Source organism: Rhamphochromis sp. 'chilingali' (assembly GCF_963969265.1).
Source record: "Rhamphochromis sp. 'chilingali' genome assembly, chromosome: 3".
In the NCBI taxonomy this organism is placed as follows: Eukaryota; Metazoa; Chordata; class Actinopteri; order Cichliformes; family Cichlidae; genus Rhamphochromis; species Rhamphochromis sp. 'chilingali'.
The window spans coordinates 30,956,169-30,978,546 of record NC_137931.1 but is presented as its reverse complement, the minus strand read 5'-3'; the positions used below and the strand labels follow the sequence as shown (position 1 = coordinate 30,978,546).

The following is a 22,378-nucleotide window of genomic DNA, read 5'->3' as shown; positions in this document are numbered from 1 at the left end:
ATAAACAGCGCTGGAGAGATTGACATTTATCAGTGCCACACAGTGCTTAAAACTTTTAATTTACCTGTGATCTTTTTATTTTATATTAATAAACTTTTTTTCTTTTAATAAAGTTGTAGCCCTATTTTTTTGGAGGTCTTTAAAAGCTGTTTTTAGAGACACTACAACCATATGATTTTAAAAAGGTATTCCTGTAGAGTAAACAGAATATAAAGTATTTCAACTGAGGTCAGCCCTAAAGATCTGCAGCAGTAATATTGATCCATAGATCTACATAACACTGATGGGAAACATTTTTCTCATATTTCTAGAGAAAAATTACTTTCTTCTTTGAAACTTTAAATAAAATTTGTCAGTAACTCAGCTTTACATGCAGTGAGGTATATTTCACAGTGTGATATCGCTACTTTTGCTAAGTGGTTCAGGAAATGGCAAATATTTTAATCACTGTAGGAGGGATACATTTTATAATTCAGACAGGAAAAGGTGAAAAGTTCCAGGGAGAGTGCAGCATTTATAGAAACAATAAATACAGGAAGCACAAAGTCATAAAATTATGTGTTTTGTTTTTATAATGGGATGGGCGTTGTGTCTACTACACCACTGTATTACTCTTGATATATAAGCATTCAGTTCTTTACCATTTATAATAAACTGATAAAGACCTTGTAGTGGTGGTTTGCTTGTTAAAAAAAACATCATTAATTAAAGAATTATCAGCTCCAATAAATGAACAGGTTAATAATCAGCTGAATTCTTGTACAAGTGTGACAGGTTGAAGGACTACTGCATATAAAACTGTTCAGTTAATACTAATTGATATCTGTTGATATAAGGATGAAAATAATGTAAATATGGTAAGAAAATTGCTAAGAGTTTATTATTTTTCATGTTATATTAATGGCTTTCATGTTACTTAAGAGAACTACAATCTATACATCTCTGATCTGCTAGTAAGCCTTTTCTGGGATCGATTAGTAGTGTCTCTGTTCTCCACCAGGGGGCTTTTGCGCATTCTCCTCACTGCAATAAACTACTGCATGAGAGAGATGCAAATCATAATCACTCTCGTGATTCTTTTCCCCGTTTTCAGGTAAAAGTGTTTAAAAGTTGATATATTTCCAATGTGTACACTGTTAAGATATTTAAGAGGTAATCCTTCATTGTTTTGTAAGCCTTAGAAGCATTATATTACAGTTTTGTGCACATATACGTGGCAGTTTTGAGCCTCAGTTTTGTACTGTGTAATGGCCATTAAGATAACGGCAGGAGCTAAAAACGATTGTCAGCCATTTTTCCAGGAAACCTGCTCAAGTATATGTATAGTCAGCACTTTAGTATTTCGGTTTATTAGTTAGTGTTTTTCTTCCACCATGTGACATTTAGCAGTACAGAATGTGAAACGTTTCTGTTCATTTACTGCATTTACTGCAATAAACTACTGCATGAGAGACGCAAGTCATAATCACTCTCGTGATTCTTTTCCCCCTGTTTTCAGGGGTGTAACACAAGCAGTTGTAGCAGTTGCCCAAAGCCTTTGAGAGATGTCTCGCTTAATCTGCACCTGCAAGGCATCTCTTCCAACTAATTTCAGGAAGAAAGAGAGGGACCTTGGTTATGTAACATTTTTACACCATCTATTTTACTAAAGCTGTTATGGCTTCAGTTACCTGTCTCTCACTCATAGTTCAATGTAGCTGATTTGGCATTAGGGTCTAGCCGGAAACATTTTCCAACCAGGCTTTAAACCCCTGACGTCTTGTTTCAAAGAAACCGAGGACACCTGTGAGGCATATCCTTAACTAATTTCTGCAAGGCAGAGGAGGATCACATAACGTTTTTATCCTTCTATTATACTAAACGTAAGGGAGAATTATCATAATGGATGTGTAGAATGAGCATAAAATTACTCCATTAAGAATGGCCTTCAAAACAAGGTGGCAGTATTTCATGTCAACATCTGGCCATCTTTATTCTTAATACCGAGCTTGCTGAAATCAGTGTGTCTGCCTAAGAGTCTGCTAGCAGTTGTTCCTGAAGCCAATTTTCTGAGGAAAACTTACCTCAAAAAACATCAAAGCAGAATTGAAAATATTAACATCCTGATTAGTGACGGGTAATTACAGAGAAACAAAGAAATAATAGAAATGAAGAAGCAAAGTAAACTGAAATGTGGTCATATAGTGAGATGTTCTAATTAGTTACAACAAGCCTGCTGTTGTTTCTTTACATAGTTTCAAAAAAGCACCAAAAGATCTCCAAAAGTAGCATTAAGATGCAACGGATCCTTTAGGTCCTTTAAGTTGTGAGTTTAAAGCTCTAACACAACCACTAACATCCTGTCACTGGTTTGGTTTGTCTGTAAACTAGAAAATCAGTGATAGTTCTGCGATCTGGGAGAGGCTCCAACTCCACAGCCATGAATATTTGGTCCTTGTTAAAGTTTAGGCATTTACATCTGCTCATTTCTCCATAATGAGACATCGAAATCTGGCACATGCTTTGATGAGGGGATAACGGGGCGAACGTGGCTCAAGAGTTGGGAGTTCGCCTTGTAATCGGAAGGTTGCCGGTTCGAGCCCCAGCTTGGGCAGTCTCGATCGTTGTGTCCTTGGGCAAGACACATCACCTGTTGCCTGTTGGTCAGAGGGCCCGGTGGTGCTAGTGTCCGGCAGCCTTGACTCTGTCAGTGCACCCCAGGGTGGCTACAATATAGCTTGCCATCACCAGTGAGTGAATGGGTGGATGACTGGATGTGTAAAGCGCTTTGGGGTCCTTAGGGACTAGTAAAGCGCTATACAAATACAGACAGACTATTTAATATGGGTATTAAAACTGATACTGATGCAGAAAAGCATTGATGAAAGCAGTGTGTTATCCAGAGAAGACCTTCTATGAGCACTTTTTTAAGGGTTGAAATAGATAGAAAGTTCTTTCAACAGCAGTTACAAAAATAAAGAATATGAAAACTGCTTTTAATCATGCATGATTGGAGCTTTAAGATGAACTGATCGTGGGTAATCTGGATGTCTGAAGCTTAAAATATTTTTTAAGTCATTCCTTTATAAAACAGGGAAAAGTCATGAAGTATTAAGCTGATAACATACTATACTTTACCCTCTTAGGGTTAGAGCTTGCAAAACAACATAGTTTTAAAGTAACAGAACCGCCCTTGAAACCGCAAGGGTAATCTCTAATATGGTGCTTAGCAGTTGGTGGTTTTTAGCAGACCTTTTCACACAAATTTCAACATTAACCTGGCAAAATCGCAGCTGTGGCAGCAGCTGTAATTTTGAAAAAAAAGAAAAGAAAATGCCAGTGCTTTATATCCTTTCACTGAAATGAGGCGATTATTCATTGCCATATTTTAGGTGAATCACAGTGCTGCTACTACTAATATTGAGGGATCCCTTATAATTTATATGGTGTATGTTGTGAGAACACTGGACACTATAGCAGGACATCATGTTGGAGTGACAGTAGCAGTACATGGAATCATAGTAATAGTTACCCTCTGTATATCTGAGGTGAGCTGCAGAAGAGTTGGTGAAGCTGTAGCTCTGAGAGCTTCCGTCCCTCTAACTGGAGAGTTCAGGCTGACATAGGCCACTGCACTGCTCTGCAGAACAACACTGTTATCCTGAAAGGAACACATAAATGTACACCACACACCAGCTATTATGATTTCAATCTACTATAATAATCATATAATTGTTGTCATTACACTCATCACACCATCATAATTAAGACCCAACCCCTCACACTCCTTTGACAAGAAGTGTCGTCATATTTCTAGTGATTGGTGTTCATGTATGTTGCCAGTACTTCTATTTTCAGACATTTCTACCCTTGACCCTCTGACATTTAATAAAGCAGAGGCTCTTGTGTTTGCTGACCTTTCCCCACTCATAAGATCCAATGTTTCCCAGGGCTGAGCCTCCCCATGAGCAAAACACAGTGGTACGGTCTGGTACCCATCCGCGTTTGGTTTGCTCTGTCAGTGCTGCAATCAGTTGATTCATAATAGCTGAAGTCCCGCCTCCATGGTCGCTGTCATGACGACTACCAACCAGCACATAGCGATCTGAAGATAAATAAATAAATAAATAAAACAAACAAACAAATAAGTAAATTAAAAACAGAGAAATCTTTATTTTTTTTCATCTCTGTATAGGTAGATACTCAAAAATTTATGGTGAAAAATGAGGGATGCTACACAAACTCAAAATAAATAAGGTAAAGGATGATATACAAATATGTGACAACCACACTTTGCACGATGGGGTGCACAATGGTCTGGTGGTTAGCTCTTTTGCCTTACAGCAAACAGGTCCTGGGTTCAGAGCCACAGGCCAGCTGGGGGGCTTCTATGTGTTTTGTGCTTTGTACTATTAGAGACAATGTTTCAATCATGCTAAAAGAATATGTCCATAGGTGCACAAATGCACACAGATGAGTGCACCTACTGTAACAGGTTTATTTATCCTCCCACAATTCACAGTACAAGGTCACTCGCTGTTTGATGGACCTAATGTTGAACACATGTTGTATCACTGATCATCTGCTCATAAACAAACACTCTCTCTCTCTCTCTCTCTCACTCACACACACACACACACACACACACACACACACACACACACACTGTACTTTAAACAGGTCTCCATCTGGGTAATATTTAAATCCCATCATCCTTTTTGACCTTTTTTCCTTCAGTGGCTATCCATTTAGAGTTGGTTGTATTTAAAATAGACTGCCTATTGGAGCCCTCTCCGGCACCTCACCTATTGACTCAAAATGGCTGTCATTCGTCACATAGGCACATATTACGGTCAGGACCTGTTCCCCTGATCCGAAGGCAAGGGTTACCAAGCCTCTCATCCACTGGGAAAAACCTCAATGTATAGGCAGTGAACCAGGGAGATACAGCCCCTTGCCCATCACCAGACTCAGGGAGAGTGGGGACACTACCTGCACTGAGTCCCCAGTGGACCATGTTCCACACATCCATTGCTGAAGCTCATGCAGGTAGCTGCAGCTACTCGGGTATTGGTGCCTAATAGGGGTAATTTTGTTTTGCCAGCCTTAAGATGACTCAGAAGGTTGAAGCAGAACTCAGAATCTCTAGAATAAAGGGGAAGAGTTACATAAGTTTGCATGACCCATGGAACCACAACAGGCACATCAAATTCAAATCACCAAACTGTCCTTAATTACTATAAGAACTAAACTGCTGAACTGAGAAACATGGCTTTTAAGGATTTTGTATAGGAAGAAATTTGACTGAAGGGTGACATTTCTTATGCTAATGTGCAGATACTTGTTGGTAAAAGGCCCAAATATGTCTCTCCATCTTTTTGTGTTAAATTATAGACAGCAGGGATTATTTCAAGAAATCAGATACACAGCACATTATATAGCTAAACCGAGAAAGGGGTTTTAAAATGAATATGTACAAATGATGTGACTTAATAATAGTAGCATAAAGGCATTCACACAGTGTCTTCCTGTGGTTTACCGAGGTAAGAAAGTCACTTGCATTCACACATGAATGCTTCAGGCTTCTTTGTATGCTTTGCATTTTCTACAAAGACAGAGAGATGAGTATGGATGCACAAAGCAGAACTCCTGCAGGCAACAAGAAGAACAGAGCAAACCTCACAACTGCAACACAGAGCACTGATGACTCTGTCTGAGAAAAGAGGTGCTTAGAGAAGCCTGCTAGCTTAGCCCATGACAACATATTATTACATTATGTGGAGCTTCCTGGGTGAATCTTATGAACAGCGATTAGCGTAAAGTACTTTAAATCACTCATACGTGAAAGTGTAATTTACTTTGTTCATGGGTATGTATAGAGGGAGGAGGAGATTAATATATCAAAAGCTAAATTAATTTTTCATAAGAAACCCTAATTAATAAACACAGACTGAAAATAACATAAAATAACATAGACGTGATGCCCTTAGGCTAGGACAAATTATTATTGGTTCAGCTGAAACTAACTGTAGTTTAGTGCAGTAAGTCAATGGAGGAATGTTTTCACTTGCATAAATACATGAGCTACCAACCATGTTTTATTTTGTTTTTTGGTGCAATTGATTCTTGGTAGAAGTCCTCTAACATTTGCTACAGTTTTGAAATTTGCGAGGAATTTTTCTACATTGGTGACATGGTGGCAGAGTGATTAGGACTGTTGCCTCACAGCAGGAAGGTCCAGAGTTTGATTCCACCACCTGGCCAGGGCCTTTCTGTGTGGGCCTTTGCATGTTCTCCCTGTGTTTGCGTAGGTTTTCTCTGGGTACTCTGGCTTCTACCCACAGTCCAAAAACATGCAGTTAGTGGGGTTAGGTCATTTGGTAATTCCAAATTGCCCCTAGGTGTGAATGTGAGCGAGAATGGTTGTTTGTCTATATGTATTAGACCTGTGACAGACTCTCGACCTGTCCAGGGTGTACCCTACCTCTCACCCTTTGATAGCTGAGATAGGCTACAGCCCCCCGCGACCCTGACAACGATAAGTGGAAGAGAATGGATGGATGGAGTTTTCTACATTAGCAATTTAGCAATGTAGGTATCTTGAGATTAGGTGGCCACTCAAGTTCTTTATCTCATATTTCATATGCATGAGTTTTATTTATTTATTTCAGGATTGTGTTGGAATTGTATAGCTTCGGGCTTTTAACTGAGGATCGTGGGCATAAGCTAATATTTCTGTGACTATACTTTACGTTTTATCCATCCATCCATTCGCTTATCCTTTTCAGGGTCGCGGGGGGCGCTGGAGCCTATCCCAGCTGTCATAGGGCGAGAGGCGGGGTACACCCTGGACAGGTCGCCAGTCTGTCGCAGGGCCAACACACAGGGACAGACAACCATTCGCACTCACATTCACTCGCACATTCACACCATTCACACAATGGCAATTTGGACTTTATGTTTTATTTATACAAAAAGAATTATATTAAATTATATTTATTTATACAAAAAATAATTTCCCCCAGGGATCAATAAAGTATTCTGATTCTGATTCTGATTATTTGGTCATATTTTGCCTTTAGATTAACAGAAAAAGTATAAAGTCATGATAGCTGTTCAAAGCCCGGCTTCATAGTAACTGGATGAGACACTAATTAGTACAAATGTGTGACACTTTTGTCACACAACAAACAAATAAGCAAACAAAAAAGCTGCAGTTCTTTAGAATAAGAACGTCTTCACAAAGTGAGTGCAATGTTATAAGACTCCTACGTAAACCCAAACTTTACAGCAGAAATAAACCTTTTTATGTGCATGATGGACAAAAAAAAAATCACAGACACGACTGATTTAAGTGGCAGGTGATGCCGATAAGGCTCCTCTTAACCATGTGTCTGATGTTGGTGCTTTTTGGAAAATGTTTTAATGTTATTTTCTGACAAGTAATATGGATTGCTGCAAAGACATATGTACTGTTGTAACAGTCCATGCAGGTAATCCCTGCTCCAGTTCTAGTGCTTTATTTAAATGCTTATTTTTGCTATGTTACTTAGCACACTGTAGGCACTAAGGCACTGGACTCTGTGATGTAGCCATATAGTGTATGGATGCAGCTTTTTAACCAAGCTTCCCAGCCTTAGCTAGTTGAATGCATGTGAATGCAGATGTCTGATGCAGTCTTTAACCACTCAAGTGCCTAGTACAAAATCCATGTTGTCTGCACCTATATGTAAAAAGGTGTCAAACTGAATATTTGAAGCACAGCACATTTTGAAGTCGCCATTTCCAACATGTTTGCTTGGGGCTGCATATAAGAAAGGGCAACTTTGGACAATGCCTGAAACTGATTCTCCCAACATTGTCCAGGAAGGCAACCAAATAAAATAATGGAAGAATAATCATAAAATGTGCTATTAGTGAGCAGTTGATAGACTTTCTACATTTTTGTTGCGTTCGATACATTTTTGTTGCGTTCGAAACAGTTTGAACCAGCTTTATACTATAATTATATACAAATCTAAATCTATGAATTCATTTCACTGAGATATTATTAGAATATAAACAGTTATGTCCCTGGAGTATTCATGTAACACTTGTGTTGAACCACACTGGCTCAAACTACAGGGCTGCTTTGATGTTACAGTGTGCCTGTTTGGCAGATTTGTTATGCTGCTAGCTGTAGCTGCGTACAGCATTATTTAAGAAAAACAGCAAAGAGTCATTCAGAATTACCCATTGCCATCATGCATGAATATTCAGTCTGTTTAGAGTTAAGTGTGGAACAGACATATGATGAAACCCCCACAACCAGTTAAAGCATCACTCCTTCCAGAGATTTGTGACCCATATTATCTGCTTTAGTGGGCCATTATGCCTGCTTAATATTACACTGTAAATCAGCAAGATAATTTTCCACTACTGAGTGGGCAGGACAGGTACAGTAGCGTGACATTGGAGGAAGGCTGTGTGGATGAGGCAAGGGCAAGATAAAGAGACAATTTAAAAAAGGATAGGGGTAGTTTTAGCTAAGAAGAAAGAGCCAGGGTTGACATTTAAATATTAAAAGACCACAGCATACAGCATGTTTGAAATGGGCAGAGTTAACAAAGCCTTGTAAATGGAAACAGAAAAAAAAGATACGTCTCCAATGGTCCATTTTCAAAAGTCTTTGCCAACATCAATGGGCAACTTTTTGAAATAAATAGATGCAAATGGCAGACATTTAAGAAACACGATGGTTGACATTAAGAGAGCAAAAGGCAGTTAATGTCTACTTTAGTCAACATTAAGGTGGTTAATGTCTACTTATCAGAGCTTAACCACCTTTGGATTCACGGGATGAAAATGAAAGTGTGATCAAATCAAGTTAAAGCTTCTATTATTGTGTTTTGATCTAATGTATCCATAAAAAACGTGCACCTGCATCTTCTGAACCTTAATATGTGTTTATAAGAATCACTTTTCAGGTGAAATGTAACCTAAATTTAGATGGATCTGAAATAATGTTATAATCAAAACTAATTAAAAGTAATGTAAATACCTAGAACTATTAGAATCTAATAGATTCTAATAGTTCTAAAACAACACTTCTAAGTGAGAAAGTCATGCATTATTGTGATCCCTGTGCTCACTACATGTGAATAGAAGTGCTGTATGCAAGGAAAATAATAGGCAATGCCACAGTTTATTAAAGAATTTAAAAAAAGAATATTTTCCTCACTAATATAAAATATTTGTTATGGCAGCCATATAATTCAATTTGAGTTTAATTGTGTTTGCATTAAAGGTGATGTCATCTGGTTATTTTAGTCATCAAAACGGTTAATTTCACATGGAAAGGTAATATAAATGATTATTATTATCTTATGTATCAGAAGCCAGTGGTTCATGTTATGTCACTGCTACAAAGTGCTAGTCTTGTCTAAATACCCAGTGGTTCAGTTGCTCAAGAGCACTTTAAGAGAAGTCATTGTGGTTGTCTCATTTAACCACCAGTGAGAATATTTCTGTAGCACAGAATGTGCTTAGTTTCTATAATTTGCTCTTCTGCTGAGACACAGATGTGGATAGCATTGATGGTGGGAAGCAGAAACTGCTTCCCCATTTACAGGATTAGTGGCAAACTGAACTAACATGCACTGTTTGTAGCCTCATTTATGATGGCTATGAAAGTGGTGTTGATATTATCATGGAATTTTCTGCCAGTAAGAGAATACAGATGTTTCCAAATTTCTCCTTTAATCTTTTTTTTATGATTTCTACTGCTTGTTTAAAGCCAAGCACAGACAGATTGAGTTGAGGAATGAAAGCCATATTTGGGGACTAAGTGCATTATGTTGCAGCAGAGCTAAGTAATACAAGCATCATCAAGAAATCATTACCTTTTCTGTTAACGAAACAGGAAAGAATACAAATGTAGCTAAAAGCAAAGATAGAGACAGAAAAATGCTGAGATTGTGTTTTAACTTTAAGGCAAATCTGCAGTGGCTTTGTACAAACCTGGGTTCCTCTTTCCCTTCAGATATCCCACAACGTTGTAAATTTTCTTGTACGAAAACTGGTTTCCAATTGTCAGGGTTATCTTCTTGCGCTCTAGGAAAAAGAAAGAAAAAGACAAATTGTAAGATGAGTAATTCTGAATTATTATTGATTCATAGTGTGACGATACTGGGAGATTTTCATTCATAAGTTTTCACTCAGCAAAAAGAAAATATATTTACATAGACAGAACCTGGTTTGAATGCTCTGTTCTAAATCAAATGTGCTATGGGGGATATTACCACTCTGGAGTTCGTTATTATTAATCTCTGTAGGTTTCTTCCTGTTAAATGGTAAGTTTTCCTGCCCACTGTCGCCAAGTGCTCATAAGAGGTTGCATGATTGTTGGGGTTTCTCTGTATTATTGTGTTTTTTGTTTTTTTTTAAAACTTGGAATATAAACAGTAACCTTGCAGTCATATTGAGGTGACTGATTTGTGATTTGGAACTATATAAATTAAATAGAATAGAATTGACTGTGCAGGTTCTCAGTCATTCAGGCCGTGGTAGTCTAAAAGGCTTGGAAAGAAAGCTCCTTGGACCGAACTGATTTGAACTGAACTGAATTGACTTTAATTACATTTTCAAGCTAAAAACCAAAAACAAAGTAGACTGACGTAAAATAAATTAAATCAAATGAACGTTGTGGTTAGTATATCCTATAGCTATTGCTTAGGTTAAAAACAGCCTTCAAATTCAGAGTGAACACAATGAAACAAACCACCTACCAATCAGCAGTTAGATTTTATGACATTTTATCTACCTTTAGGTTCATATTTCTTTTTAGCAATTACACATCTAACACCTTGTGGAGGAACTGATGTATTAATTACATTCCTTGACAATGTTTTCTCTTTTTTCTTCTCCTCTCCTAGATTTTTTTTGTTTTTGCTCCACATCGTATACATTCAGATAGTCATCCTCGTTCTTCACCAGTGTCCCACCAATAGTTTTTAGACTTTAGTCACAATTGTTGAAATTATCCTTTTGTGCATTGGCAGTTCCAAATAATTCATCTGATTGGACAAACTGCACTCTCAGAGTGCGGTCAAAGTGAAATATCACTTGAACCTTTAAGTACTTCATCACTCCACTTTACAGGTGTCCTAAAATTGTTAAGTTGTTTTCCAAGGGTTAAACTCTTGATGGTTGTCAGAAGGGAAGGAAACACACAATCTTCAGGAAACTGGAGATCAGAATGCATTAAACTACTACTGTTCATCTGTTACGGTGTGTTCACACCGAACGCGATAGAAGCAGGCAGAGCGTCAGGCTTACATGTAAAGTCAATGGAAAGGCGCGCTGACCCGCGATTGCGGCTCCCGCGAAAATTCGGAAGCAGATTTGCGTCGCGAAAACGCGAAAACGCCTGAAACGCGCGTGAGTGTAGCGCGTTTCAGGCGTTTGACTCGCGAAAAAAACCACGCGCGTGAGTTTATGTGTTGCATTTTGTGCATACACGCGTTTCGCGTCCCCCGCTCGAGTTGGAAAAATCTGAACTCCAGCGTCAAATCGCGCTGCGACAACCAATCAGCCTGACGTGGCTGTTACCTAGTTCAAAGGGGCAGATCCAGCCAAAGCCCTTTATTCTTCAATAGAAGGAAGGCTAATCAATGCCGTAGCAAACAACCCGGAGCCATACGACACCAGCTGCTTTTCTGGACCGAGACAGGAATATAAAGGACCGAGCTTGGAGGAAGATATGTAAAGAGATCGGGCAACCTGGTAAGTTCATTCATTTCTCTTAAGTTTTCTCTAAAGTTTTCACTGACCCGGGGAAGCCGCACAAAAGCTAGCAAGCCACCGCTATTTTCCCACTGACGTACAAATACCGTTCTGCTTTTAGGCATGTTGTCATTTAAGAATATATTTTGTTTATTAATAAACAGCTCACAGTGGTCCCGCTGTTCATCCGTCACTGCCTCTTTTTTTTAATTTTCTTTTTCCTTTTTTTGCACCGGACAGCATTGCATTCTGCAGCCTGATTGACAAATCTGCTCCGTGTCGTGTCTCCTGCACTTGCCAAATTTATCATGTTTGGTTTTGATAACCATCACGTCCAATAGAAAAAACAGCACAAAAACACCCATAACTATGAGCCTCATTCGGAAATAGACACCTGCACCGCGAGGGAAAAAGGCGCACGAAAGTGGCAGGCAGATGAAGACAAACCGCGGCATAATAATACTTTTACGTTTTGCAATCTACAAAGGTTTGCACTTTGAGAATCAATTGTGAGAACTGTGTGTGTGGAAAACAGTGTATAAAGTGCGTGGCCAGGGGCTAGTTATTCTGAGAACCCCTGCTGCAATAAATGAGGGACCACTGTCTACTCTATGATTATTATATTCAACCTGTTAACATTTAATACTGTATTGATAGAACCAACTGATTCTGAAGCAGAGCATCCCCTGTTGCTTCTCCTGGCTCCCCAGTCCCTGAGCTCCTGCTGCTGCACCCACAGGTATGTAGAGCAAGCACTGATACCTTTTTAGTCGGTGGGATTGCCTTGTGATCACCTTTACTAAAGATCTACAACCAATCTGATTATATCCTGTTTTTGATTTGTTTGTTTTTTTCAATGTTGAAATTAAAATCTAGTAGCAGCCTTCTCATTTCTTTGCGTTTTGTGCTGTTTTACAGGCCCACAGGGGAGGACGGCTCCGAGGCAGATGAGGGACGGGTCCCAGGACGGTCCATCGGCGGTGGAGCTGGCCACCCTGGAGTCCCTGAAGAGGCCACACCAGTCTCCAATGGAGCATTTCCTCCTCAGCCTGGTTCCTGCTCTGGAGAGCAGCTGGTCCTTTTTATTCCTGTCTCTCTGTAAATACTTATATTTTATATATTTATGTTTAATGTATTTCTGTGTGAGAATTTTAATATTATTTCAAATAAATTTTTATAATGACTAATGTCTCAGTTCTACTACACAGCAAATGTTGGCACACAACTTTACACATGTAGAATTTATTTCATATTATACTAATGACAAAATATACTGATACAGTGGGATGCAAAAGTTTGGGCAACCTTGTTAATAGACATCATTTTCCTGTATAAATCGTTGGTTGTTACAATAAAAAATGTCAGTTAAATATCATACAGGAGACACACACAGTGATATTTGAGAAGTGAAAAGAAGTTTACTGGATTTACAAAAAGTGTGCAATAATTATTTAAACAAAATCAAGCAGGTGCATAAATTTGGGCACCACAAAAAAGAAATGAAATAAATATTTAGTGTATATCAATGTGTGTGTCTCCTATATGATATATGGGGTGCCTTTGTCTGGACGTGCTTCCCATCCAGAGCTGCACAGCACAGAGGGAAGTTCCAGCGCTCCTGGAGTCCCTCTGTGATGGACCGCCAGTCTCCAGGTGAAGGCGCAGCCATGAAGTCGTCCACTAGACAGTCCCAGATGGACGTCGCTGCCTGGGGGGTGATCTGGCTCACCGTGGACACACCGACTCTGAAACTGAACGCTTGGTGCTGAAGGAGTCCCCGGTGACAAGGAACCTGGACAAAATTGTTCAAAATTAGTATTATGTGTGCTGCAGTTACAAAATACATTATTCAAATTCCAAAATACTTTGGTGATGTCAGATTTAAATCACAAAACTTAAATCTTACATAAAAGATTTTGTAATTATAAGGATAATTACAAAATGTATATTAGATAATATCTAAAACAGTTGTGTTTTATTTTAACTTTAACATATCATAATTTGATTGGTAGCAACTTTCACAACTACAGTGAGCCAATCACTCACAATTCCTAAACATGTCAATCAGGTAGGAATGAAGTAAGACATTAATAGAAATAAAGAGTTGTGTGTTGACATGTAGCCCTTTCCTTGCTTAAATCATTAATATTTTTGAAAAATTAATCTGTGATAAGACAGCTTATCAAGATAGAACCATGTAACTAGAGATGAACCAAACTGTTCACAGTTTTATCTAACTCTGTTTTAATAAAGGCTGGTGACCCCTGCTATAGAGTCTGACAGCTGCAGGGATTATATACAAATATTCAACTATCCCAGAATTAAACCAGGTCTAAATAAAAAGGAGTGAGTATCACTACAAAGGTTAACTCAGTGGTCCTAATGCTACAGTTTGATATCAGCAAACACCGAGCGCATACATTGATGTGACACCACAGCCATGCTATCATCGCAAACACTGATAACAGCATAAATCGAATTAAATCGGGGCTTGATGAGAGCTTCTGAGTATCACTAGAAATATTATAAACAGTCGTCTTTGTACCACAGTTTGCTTTCAGTAAACACCGAGAGCATTCACTGTTAGCATAGCACATCCATGTTAGCAGTGTATAAATGGATGGTTTAGCATATATTAGCACAGGTATCAATAAAGGACTACCGTATTAAATAGTTTTACTAACCTCAGGCAGACGGACAGGCGCTCTGCAGGTGGGATTGAGCGCCTGTAGTTGGTGTCTAGGCGGGCGATTCTGGGACCGACGCGGGACAGCAGGTCCTCAAACTGGCCGAGTGAATGACGGTGATAGCGCTGGAATCGGCCGTCATCCAGGCGCAGCTCCTGGAGCAAGTGGTGAAACTCACCAAACTGCTCACGCCTCTGGAGGACCTGATGGACCCAGGTACGGCAAGGATGTCCTTTACGCCGCTACTCTGCTCTCCACAGTAAATAGAGAAGGGAGACTCTCTCTTCAAGCGCTAGCTCGACAGCTGCCATCTTGCAAAGATACCGGTCTTGCAAAACTTCCTCCCACATCCCTCCCACATTTCCGGTTCACGTGCGTTAAAATATGATATTTTGGGGCGCGATGGATTTTTCTTGGACACGCGTAGAGGTGCGAATGTGCACGCGTCAAGTTAGGGGCGTTTGGGGCTTTTTTCACGCGCCCATCGCGTTCGGTGTGAACACACCGTTAGACTGCTCTGTCAAGCCCTCTCATAGAGCGGTTGGTTAGAGTGGCATTAAAGTAATTACAATAGAGTCCATTTGTGTTTTTGTGCACTCTGGTGTGTCTGGGTTCATTTGTGTTTACTTCTATGTGTATCTTTACAAGGACACATTGGTGTTGGATTCTTTGAGAGAGAGACACGATGTGTGGAAAGTGAGAACATTTGCTTGTCTCTAGTTGCTAACACGTCTTGCAGGGCTGTTTGAGGGTTAAGACTTCATGTTAAGGCAGGGTAGCGGTTTTACACGAAATCATGATGTGAGGGTAGATGACTAGGGAATGTGTGTGCATGCACTTGCATCAATCTCAACCAGTTGGAAAGTAAAGGTAATGAAAGGCAGATATAAACAATATTGCATAGAGCCGCTTAAAAAAGTACCTTATTGGGGTCTTGTGACTTCCTTTTAGGCATTTTCATCATATATGGGACAGTGAGAGAGTGTTAATAGGGGAGTATGTAAGGAAAGTCACATATTAAAGTAATAATAGAAAACTAAATGGGATTTTGCACAGACTAAAAATTTAATAATAATAAATTGTCAGCTCAAAGTTCCAATTTCAGTTTATGCTAGATTGGAGATTATTATTTTTATGATTATGATGTTTTTGTATTTACAGCTCTATCAACAAACAGCAACAATACATAAAAATGTGAAACATAACATGACCTTCGAAGACTTTCATGTGATAGTCTTAAAGTGCAACTGGCTCTTGTAAGAAAGGCAAAAAGACCACACTTAAAAGCACACACAGATGGCCATATGATGCATTTGACAGAGCAGTCACTAGATATTGTGTCTGCCAGCTCAGCTGCCTTGCTGGATGGCTGTGAGCTCTTGGGGGGCTGATGGCTGGATATCTGAGGGAAATACAGAAGAAGTGCCAGCAAAGATGCGAGCTGGGGCTCAAACTGTGTGTGACAGAGGTCCCCTGCCTACAGCACTACAGCATGACAGCCCACTTTTCCAGTTTCACTCCTGTCCTCCATCCCTCCCTCCCTGCCTGTCTGCTTGCCCTCTCGCTCCTGTTTAATACATTATAAAAATTCACTGCTTTCTCTCATAGGCGCCACATAACCCATTTATCACTTTTGACATTGGCACAAATGACTATGGCTAAAGAGGAGGGATGGAACATGTGGACCGTTTGTGTATTCAATCTGCAAACGCACAGAGAGTAGGGAGAGAGATTTGTCATAGAGTAATTCCCCTCATGATGAATGGGTTTACAGATACGGCTGCTTCTACAGGTAAGAGGTGACTCTAAGTTAAGTTTTGAGAGTTGATGAAAATATTTAAAGGGACAATAGTACATGTTTGACTTCCAAGGGCTAAATGAAATGGAAATGCCCTTTTCCCCACAGAATGTGTCCTGATTTCAGCAAATATAAAACTCAAATACACTGTGATGTCACCAACAGAGCTAAGCTATTTAGCACCATTTTATCCTGGAGGATTGTATGAATTCCCTATCACAAGCAGTATGGCAGAATAAAAAGCAGCATGTTGTTTTAGTGGTAAGAGCTGTTTCCTCAGAGGAAAAGAGTCCTGGGTTCAAACCAAGGCAGAGCTTTCTCCCAGAGGTTTACCTTTGTAAATGAAATTAACCTCCTAAGACCCAAACTCCTTCACGACATGCATTTTTAATTTCTCTTTGATATTTGGGCATATTGGGGCTCGATGAATGTAAATACAAAGAATTACCAGATATATATATATTTTTTTTTTACGTTATTTTTGTTTTTAAGAAAAATGAGAGCCACATGAGGATATTCTTTAAAAATTTGATAGAACAGTAGCAGTATAATGCCCTTGTAAGTGGATCTCAGGCCCTTGTAGATCAAAATTGAGTATTTTGGTCTAAATAACCCAAAATGTGATGTCCACATATGTGGACGCCAGGTCCTAGGAGGTTAAAGGAACCAATGTGCTCAACCTGTGCATACTTTTACTTTCCCCACAAAATGTAGCTTCTGTATGATCAAAGGTTCATGAAGACTTCAAACACATGTAGAACATTACCTTTTAAAACAGCATATACGACTTTATTCCATTTCAAGTTGGTCGAGACAGTTAGTAGCACTGCCATGTCTATACTCGAAATACAAAATCTAAATTACCTTAGCGGCAAGGCTAGTCTGGCTCTGTCTGTAGTTGGGAAAGATTACCAGTGCCACCGATACTGCTCAAAACTAAACTGTAATCAGATTGTTTGTGCTTGTGAAATTGTTTTACACCAACTAATTCCACACTTGTTCAGGATCCTTGGAACTGCATTTGAACACTCTGGGTCTCCTCTGGTATCACTCATGGCTGAGTTGCCGACGGGGATAACGTACTGCAATCCTTTCCTACACCTTGTTAAGTGCTTTTGCCATCTAAACCCTAACCCTAAACCAAACCTAATGGGAAGTGAAATGAAATGTAACTAAATACACAACCAAAGCTCCTGTGACAAGATCCTTGGTCTCCCGCTTGACAATCTCATAATTTACACCACTTCGGCTTACCAATGCTGATTTCCGTAACTCTAGGACATCTACTGCATCTCAGCCTCTTTGATTAAATGGCAGAATGAGACATAGTAAGAATAGGTGGCAGATATGTACCCTGGTTACAGTGCCATGGTGTATTGGTAAAGACATAAACTCCTAGTAATGGTAATGGTCTTTTAGTAGCATTGTAACATTGTGTTACTCTGACTACTGGATAGATTTATTAGACAAACTTATACTTAGCATTACATAGAATTAAAATATGTAATACATTTTTAAGGCAAGAAATAAGAAAGAAACCATATATGCAATAACAAAATACATCCATACATTCTACTACTTTAAATATATAAACTAGATAATTAAAAAAAGATATTATGTATAATCTTATAAAATTGTCTACATTCAGAAGCAACTAAGTGCAATTCTCTGCTGGGTATTAAATGCATAGTTGAGAGGAAAAAGCAGCAAATGAATGTGGGAAACCTGCACATAGCAATCAATAGCAGTGTAATTAAAGGGCCTCGGAGTCCTTTATATAAAGCCATTTTAAGTTGCTCTGCTTCACTCGCCTCTCCCTCTGCGGCTTTGCAATGTAATTTCCATGGAAATTTGGTACACTTTTGGCATTTGTTCTGAGTGGGAGACAGGATAAAACAGAGTGAGAAAGAAGAATTGTACATATTAGAAAATTAAAAGGCAGACAAAAAGACTTTTAGATACCTCTGACTTTGTTTTTTGCTTTTTTAATCAAATACAATTTTATACCATTAATAACTGCAAGATGAATGTATGGTGCTGTCAGTATGTTTCTGTGTGCCCATGAGAGAGGGAGGATTTGGTCCTCATTTTAGAATTAATATTGCAATATTAAAGTCTTATTGCATATCCAGATCTATCTTTACATGTAGAGCAGGGCGATATGGCCAAAAATATTTATCACGATATATATTTGAAAATTTGCGATAACGATATAACTGACGATATAATTGATGCAAGACAAAATACAACTCCACAACATTACTAGTGCAAAAAGACAACCTTCCTTTTATTTTCACTTAAACAAGAAGCTGGTTTTTATGTACATTAAAGCTATATAAAAATTTAACAGTGCGAATACAAATTCCTTGCTGAAAGTTTAACCAAAAGGCATTTCCAGTAGAAATGGGCTGACATATCCTGAGCATAACCATGTATAATATCCACTGAAGTTAAAAAGAGGTGCTTTGCAACATTAAACTGCAGTGTGCAGTACGTATTTTTCAGACCATAAGGTGCACGGGATTATAAGGCACATTAAGCGAAACAAGGCAGTCAGATAAATCAAACTTTATTAAACTCATTCTTCTTGCTTCCTCCACTTCTGTACCATTGATTCATTAATGTTGAATTCTCTGGCAGAGAATGAAATGAAATGAAAAGATCTGTTATATAATCACAGAACATAAAGTCTAGCCTTTCTAGAGGGTATTAAATGTAGAGTGTAGCAGAAAAAGCAAGTTAGAGAATTATAGGAAACCTACTGTAACTTTCAGTAGAGGTGTAATAGTGCCTTTGGCCAAAATAAGCGTGAAAGAATAATAATAAAGGAAAAATAAAAAGTGCAGAGTTATAATATCAGTACTGTTCGTTGAACGGAAAGGACACATTGCAGTATTTACTCCTATCTAAGTAACATAACTTATATGAGTTTTTTTTTTTAAAGATTTCTGTTTGGCTGTAAAACATTATTTTAGTTTCCTTTAGCATTTATATTGCTTATAGTAACTTATATAAGAAGACATGATTATATGTAAAGCATGTTGTTGTGGACTTTCAAAGGGGACTGTTGCTGTTGTCACTGATACGTTGATATTTTAGGGCACTTATTCTGTTACCACTCAGGCACATTCTGCAATGCCAACTTTTAACCTTTTCAAAATGATGGAACATATTTCTAGACTTATTAAAATGCAATGCACTGCCATTTTCACAAGTAAACGCAGTCCTATCCCACCAATCAGTAGAAAAGGTTTCAGGATAACCGTGTTGTAAAATATTTTATAGTTCTTTAAATTTTGTATTTCACTTTCAATAAAAAATGAAAACAAACTGCGAGTATTTCCAACATCTCAAGTCTCAAGTCTATGTTTTTTTAAACTTTTATTTTACATAAGCGTATCTTAGCTGTGATATATGCCAAGCTTAGATCGGAAGAAGAAAAAGCATTTAGCTTCAATTTAAAAAATAAATAAATAAGTAAAACGCTGTATATGAGCAAACACAACCAATCACAAGTACACCTGCTGGGTCATTATATATCAGAAGGACATTATGAGTCATTGTCACATCTTTGTCAGTATCTGCAATCATTCCATCTGCTAATTCAACAAACACTCCGGCCGTGCAAAGATTCTGACTTCAAGTCCAATAAGATATATGAACATGCATGAATGCAGAAAAGTGTGTGAAAGTGTGTACTTGCTGGCATTTCAAAGTGTAAATGTGTGTGTACAATTAATCAGCCTTGCCAGGGTAAACTGGGGCTTGCAACAGGCCTTAGAGATAGTGATGGACTAGCTTGGTAATTGTCTGGTCAACAGACACACCACTCAGATAGAGTTGGCGCCAAAGCCCCAAGGCCCGATTTAGACAGCGTGTGCTCAGTGAATTAATCAATCTTTAAAGGGCACAACACATGGGGGAAGTGACATCTATCAGAAACACACACTCACACATACAAATACATGGCCACAGACTACAGAAAAGTACCAGGTATTCATTAACGTATTAATTAACATGAGCAATTAGAGATGCAAGAACGCAAAGAACAACAATAGTTTCAAACTAAAATTCAAACAGGAAGCTAACTGGAAAAAAAAATAGGAAGATTTTAAATCTGAAATTTGACATAAAGGACCAGCTGGTTGGTAGTTTGCTTGTCAATGGATCTTTGAAAGCCAAGTCACCTCCAATGTGCCTGAGTATGTGTATAAGTTAATGTTAACAAGGTGCTTAGCTATAGATGTGTGATATCTATAGCTTAGCTATAGATATGAAATGGGTATCAGGAGTATTTTCTTTCTAAACACATTTGCTACAACTATACATTTCAAAATGGTAGCTATATGCTTATAAAATAAACTGTCTGGCAGATGAATGCTAAACATTTTGAATGTTAAAAATTTTTCTTATCTGCTATGTAAAAGGCTGTATTCATGAATGCTTTTATGGCAACTCAAGAATATGAAGTATGTGGGGTTATAGCAGATGGGCTTGCATATTGCACATTTATTTATTTATACATTTATTAACATCAAATAGATCATATACAGAATAAGCTAGTGTCTTACACAGATCTAATAAAATTAGATCTTTAATTTAATATATTATAAAAGGAATAATCAAGCTGGACACCACTTTAAATATGCACACATTTAAAAAATGCCAACATACATGCACAAATTCACTCACACGTACATTGCTAAAAGTACTGTGAGGGCAACCACATCATCTCGTTAAGGTCTGGTGAGCTCCATGGAGGGCCCCTAAGCAATTAACCAATGGCCAGCCAATATACCCAGCCTTAATTGAATGGGAATTAAAAGAGAAAATAAGGAGAAACGGAATTAAAAAGAAAGAGAAAAAAATGAAAGGAGGCAGACAGATGGAAACAAATGATAGTGGGATCCCAAGAGTGGTCAGAGGTGCAGCCAATCGATTGGAGACAGATTACATCTCTCTCGCTTTCTCTCTTTGTCTTCCCTTTTGACTCGCTCCCTCCCTTGCAACTATTCTTTCCCTCTTTCTGCCTCATTTGAAGTAATGGAAACACTTGAAAAAGAAGCCTACATTGCAAAACCATTGGCTCTACAATAAGATCAGTCTTCGAAGATGCCTTTCTTCTAAGAGCAGGGACAAACACATGCACACAAACACTCACACACATTCAAAATGTCCACTCGAAAACCAACAGTACCCCTGCCAGAACTGGAACAGCATCTGACACACCATTTGCTACACTGAAATCATCTACTGTTTTGCCCAGTAGAGACCTAAAAACAAATAACTGAACCAAAATATCTACAAACTAAGACTCGTGGTATAGATTTTCAGGGATTAAAAAAAAAATTATGTTGACTGCAATACTCAAAAGCACCGAAATGTTTTAAACCTAATGAGTTTCAAATTCACAACTGGAAAAAAAGCAATAAAGTGAATGTGGTACACACATGCCCAATCACTCAGTCAATAGTACTCATGTCTTTGGCCACTGGGTTTTAGGGGTGCATCACTCCATCAGGCCACATGGGTGCATAAACGTGATGAACTGTGTGTGGGCTGTGTGACTGTTATCTGTGCAACATTGGAAAAGGGCAGAATGCAGTGTTCCATTCAATGACCAGCTGCTTGGATTTATCGAGAAATAAATGGAAATAGACAGACCATACACACGTTCAATAGGGGAAGCATGTGGACAACAAGAGATGACGACTGAGCAGAGACTCAAGTGAGAGACAGAGGGCTCAGGATAAGAAAGTGAGGGAGCAGAAGGTAGTGTTGTGATAGGGAACTGTAGTAAAGACACTGAGATAAAAAAGAGGATTTAAACTTTCAAAAGCAGGAAAGAAAGAATTTTCCATTTATATTGTATACATTTCATTTTATATACATACTCACATATACAAAATGCTTCAATAGAGTACAAAAGTGGGAACACACATGTACCTCAATATGCCAATGAAAATATCCGTAGTCCTGCTTGTGTAGTAGTAAAGATGTCAAAAAACATCACCGCAGTCATAGTAGAACAAATGGCAAATTTGAAACTTTTATTAGATCAGTATTATCAGATCTGTGGCCATGTGTTCTGGACATTTGGGTGAGAGGTGCTGACCCGTCAACTGATCAACACTTGGTGGATAGCCTGTGG

The 22,378-nt window shown here is 38.5% G+C and overlaps 1 protein-coding gene across 1 annotated transcript in view; it reads right to left on the bottom strand.

The window, feature by feature from the left end:
* The window catches only part of naaladl2 (N-acetylated alpha-linked acidic dipeptidase like 2), a gene marked incomplete at its 3' end in the record, with an annotated part of 348,164 nt that overhangs the window by 185,110 nt on the left and 140,676 nt on the right, over positions 1-22,378 (bottom strand). The window contains exons 8-10 of the mRNA XM_080877950.1: positions 9,979-10,071; positions 3,897-4,084; positions 3,512-3,640 (exon numbers count right to left, since the gene is read on the bottom strand). Of these exons, the coding sequence (XP_080734076.1) occupies positions 3,512-3,640; positions 3,897-4,084; positions 9,979-10,071 (410 nt within the window). The remainder of the gene's footprint in view (positions 1-3,511; positions 3,641-3,896; positions 4,085-9,978; positions 10,072-22,378) is intronic.